At 36.2% G+C, this 4,718-nt stretch overlaps 1 protein-coding gene across 1 annotated transcript; it reads left to right on the top strand.

The window, feature by feature from the left end:
• The first annotated feature begins 2,633 nt into the window (after positions 1-2,633).
• On the top strand, positions 2,634-3,593 carry LOC137618828 (uncharacterized). Its single transcript, XM_068349037.1, has one exon. It carries the CDS (start codon positions 2,634-2,636, stop codon positions 3,591-3,593), a length of 960 nt encoding a protein of 319 aa, XP_068205138.1.
• The last annotated feature ends 1,125 nt before the right edge of the window (positions 3,594-4,718 follow it).

Here is a 4,718-nt window from a genome sequence, read left to right as displayed (position 1 = left end):
AATTATAGATACTTGTAATGGCTGCAGTATTCCGTAACTAAAAGCATTTGCTAAATTCCATGGTGATTCTTATGATTCTTCTGCTAATGTTGATATTTTCCTGAAATCACAAAATGTAATTCCTCAACGCTTGCAGTGCCCCAAGTGTAATTCCCCTCTATCTTACAGGAAAGACAGTCACGTGTTTTATTGCAATACCGAATCCACCATACCTAAAACCAAAAAGAAACGTCGTTGTGGTTATACTGTTACTTCCTATAAAGGTACATTTTTGGGAAAAAGTCGTCTACCCCAATGGAAGACTCCCGTGACCCGCAAGTTTCGACGTCTTCTTTGTAAAGGCAAGTCAAAGTTAGGTGTGTTTGTTAGGTTCTGTGCCACATTTTTGGTTTTATTTTAGTGTATTACAGGGCAATATAACCTAGGAAAAAAACTACTTTTTCTTATAGAAAAAAAATACGCTCTCTTGGTAACTCTGTGTATCATTCGTACCATGGAGAATTTTACCATTTTCAGTAAATACCTGAGGTTTGAGACCTGTCATACTACTAGACTAGGTTAGGTGGGTTTGTTAGGTTATGTGCCCTTTTGTACTTTTTATATATTGAGTAAAAGTTATATGGAGAAATTATCTAAAATACGAATGGAAATATCTGTCATTGCTATCGTTAGTAATGTCTGCGTGCCGTTGGTAACTCTGTGTACCATACGTCAACATTGGTAACACTGTGTATTATTGGTAACGTTGCTAATGTTATCGTTTGCAGTATATTCGTAAGAGAAGTGACACCGTTAAAAAAAATGCTTATATTTAAATATTTTAACACAACATATATGAGACCAGTGATTACATTTAACCATTTTAACAGAAAACATATGTTTCCCTGTAAGAAATAACGTGATTTAACCGGTTTTCCCCTTCATTTCATCCGTAATATCAGCAACCAATTCGGCAACTTAAAGTTAGCCTAATTGGTTGATCTGTTTGTTTCCAATTGAAATGAACATCAAATTAGGTTAAATCACGTTATATACTATAGGAAAGCATATATTTTCTGTTTGAAATATCACCCAGTAATACAATACAAAGTTACCGGAAATTTAAAGTATTGAGCTTGCAACTTATTACATCATCCTGAAATGGCAACACTGTCTGTAGCCTACCTAGATATTTAAATACCTGAATCAGTCGGACCCAGTTAATTGATCATTTCTTGATGATAACTTCTGAAACCTCCTCCATATTGCAAAATCATTTGTGATTTATTGCTTATCCTAAAGGGAACCGGATTTGACTGGTATATTATTATGGCTTGATTCCAATTCAAGTAATTTTAGGTCGTGGTAACAATTGGGTTCCTTCCTTCAGTGTATGGTGCGTCTCCAATTAATCTACTTGTAAGGAATAATATCTACTTCGAAGTATAAGAAAAACCTTATCAAGAATCTTTTTGAATGAAAACTCTCGCCTACATCAATGTAGTCAGTTACTACAAAGTGGCTTCGCTATTAGTAATAAATGTAAATTCTCTCTTTTGTAGTTTGCAATTGGTTATAAACTGAATCTCTTTTCTTTCCTCTCAGTCTCTTGAAACCTTCAAGTTGACTCCAGGGGGAATATTAACGCCTCTTATTTTGAATTACATCATTGCAAAAGGAATCACTTAATTCTTGTTGGTTAAAGATATCTATATTAACAGGTCTAATGTGAACTTATTTCTTAATAAATATAAACTTATTCCAATGCTGCCCTTCCTGATATAAATGATTAAAACTTTATCTCTAAGAAACGTGTGTATGGTTAGCAAAAAGTGTTTGTTACATCTCCCAGGTCTGTTTAATGTGAGAGAGTTGGCGCTCTACGTCTCCAAGCCAGAATATGGAAATCAGAGTGGGAAGGTTTTCCTAGAATCATTTCCCACACATTAATTTAACTTCTATTCTTAATGGTCCTTCGAACCGGATCAGACACCATTGATTTATGGAATCATGAAATTTGAAGCTTTGTAAAATCATTCATAACCATTCACAAATTCATCTGGTCATGTCGTCCATAAAACTCACACCCTGACAATTTTAGAGAAAGATTAAGCCCCTACTTTGATAGGCAAAGAGATGTATTAGGACGTAATATTTGAGGTATCCTTTAACAAACAAGGGCAAATCTATAACCAAGCATTTTTAGCCAGCAAGTTCTACCCTGAAAGTGTTCTTGAGCTCTCGTATGTGCGCTTTACCTATGGAAAATACTAATGATTAGTAAAAGGGGTCGATGCGTTGCTTTCTGTTCCAAACGGTAATACCACATTGGATGTTTAAACTGACTGATTTGTGTTTGAGTAACTCGTTAATTTACTTACCTCATTAATTTAAGTTTGTAAATATTTTCCTTTCTGTTGACTGTAACAAATAATGAAGGCCACTTAATTCTTTTATATGTATTTAATTTTTCATGCCAGTGTAGTGTGAATTGGTAATAGTGACTGCTTGTGTTTGTATGCTTGCTTGGCAACGTTGAGTCTCTAACACTGTACCGGCTTGGCCAACACCTTGCCACCACTTTAAGCCGAATAAAGCCAACGCTCCAGCAACTGTGTTTGGTATTCCATAATTTATTCGGCTTAATATTCACCATGCACAAGTTTCTAATGCCCAGCCCAATTGACATGGACCCAGAATCAGCCGATGTGGAGGGCAAAAGGATTATGTGGTATGATAACTTTGAGGCCTTCTGTGCGGCCATCAACCCGGACTTAAATCCAGATAAGTTGGCCTTGCTTCTTGCTCACGTATCTTGTAAACTGTTAAAGATAATTAAAAGTGCCACCACACATGCCACTGCCATAAGCCCGTTGAAGGCTACATTTATGAAACAAAAAAGAGAGGTGTTTGCCATATACAAACTAGCCACCTGCAAGCAACAGAATGACGAGACTCTAGATGCTTTTTTGGATAGCCTCAAATGTTTAGCCTCGGAATGTAGCTTCACTGATTGTACAGCCGCTCAGGTTGAAGAACTGGCCATCAGAGATTCATACATCACGGGTATGGCATCTAATGCAATCCGACAGAGACTGTTAGAGAACTTATCCTTGGACTTATCCTCAGCTGTGAAACAAGCCTGTGCACTGGAAATGACTCAACTGCATTCGGCATCTTATGCAAGTGAAACCAATACCACAGTGGCAGCATTGATAGATGAAGAGGCAAAACCTGAAACGGATCCCAACAGTTTTCTGATCGAAATGAGTGACTCCACAAATCCAAGTGAGTGTGCTGCCACCGTCAGTGGTCAGAGGGGCTTCTTTTGTGGAGGAACCCTACATCCCAGATCCCACTGCCCTGCCAAGAAAGCCTTGTGTTCCAACTGTCAGAAGGTAGGTCATTATGCTCGTGTCTGCAAGTCACAAAGAAAACAATGGAATAATAATGGTGAATCAACTAACTCTAATCTTGTAGCTGGAATAGTCCCAGACAACCTCCCACAGTCCATCCCTGCTTCCATAACAGGGGCCGCTGGGGCTGCAGCTTCTCCTGCACTACGAAGTGTCTACAAAACTGTCCTACCTGTTACACAAGCAAGTCAGCGTTGACTTTGGTGGGATGCTACCACCTTTGGAGCTAAGCATCGAGTCACCTTGTGCTTTGATAGCGGCTCAAATGATGAAAAGTTAAAATTTGTCTTAAAAGGATTTTTGTCGACCGAAATAAAGGTAAAAATCATCTCCCTATATAAGCCTTCACAATTTTTTTTTTCCTATTATATAAATCAGAAAACATCATCCTAACCGAATCCTATAAAGACGGCAGGGTCGTTATTCTTAATAAACAGAAGAGCTGTGTATCATCAACAAAGCTCAACATCCTTTCCAAGATGACACCACCTATACCAAAGATCCCCGTAATACAATTGCACTACAATTGTTTTAGATTTATTGGGAAAATATACAACAATATAAAAGACATTAAGTTCTTGGAAGAGTTAAGAATAAAAAACCTGTCCTTTACATATTTCTACGACACCCATCCCCCAACCCCAGAACACAAAGGACTTTCTATTCCCTTGCGTCAAACTTCATCTATAACATATCAAAATGATTGGTGGACTTGCTATCTCCCTTTCGAAGGACTTTTTCTTCCACACACGTTAAACATCCAGAGGACTTTATTCAGATATTGAATAGGTTAAATAATATAAAACTCCAAAGTTTAGGCATGGAGTCATAATGATTCTACAAAGGTCCCGGGAAAGGTTTTAAGTTTCTTAAGTGAAAAATAGTTCCTTTTAGGCCTTATAGAAACAATTATGTTAATTAAACTATATTCAACTAAAAATTTATTTTCTTTCAATGGTAATTTTTACAAGTAAAAATTTGGATGCAGTAAGGGCAGCCTGGTTGCCACACTTAAAGAATCGTGTATATATATATATATATATATATATATATATATATATATATATATATATATATATATATATATATATATATATATATATATATATATATCGATAGATAGATAAAAGTAGTGTAATCCATATGTACACTTAAAAATTTTCAATATAAAAACGGTAAATGTCTGGCAACACTTATTCTAGGATTTTTACCCTTTTATAAATGGATATATTGACGTAAACGAGTGATATTAAGTTCACCAACCAATAAAGGACAATAACACAGTAAGGTAAAATCACGGTGGCCTATAATTTTCTGAAATAC

This window comes from Palaemon carinicauda, chromosome 25, assembly GCF_036898095.1.
Source record: "Palaemon carinicauda isolate YSFRI2023 chromosome 25, ASM3689809v2, whole genome shotgun sequence".
In the NCBI taxonomy this organism is placed as follows: domain Eukaryota; kingdom Metazoa; phylum Arthropoda; class Malacostraca; order Decapoda; family Palaemonidae; genus Palaemon; species Palaemon carinicauda.
Note: the sequence above shows the minus strand (reverse complement) of the source record. Positions and strands in the feature narration are given on the sequence as shown.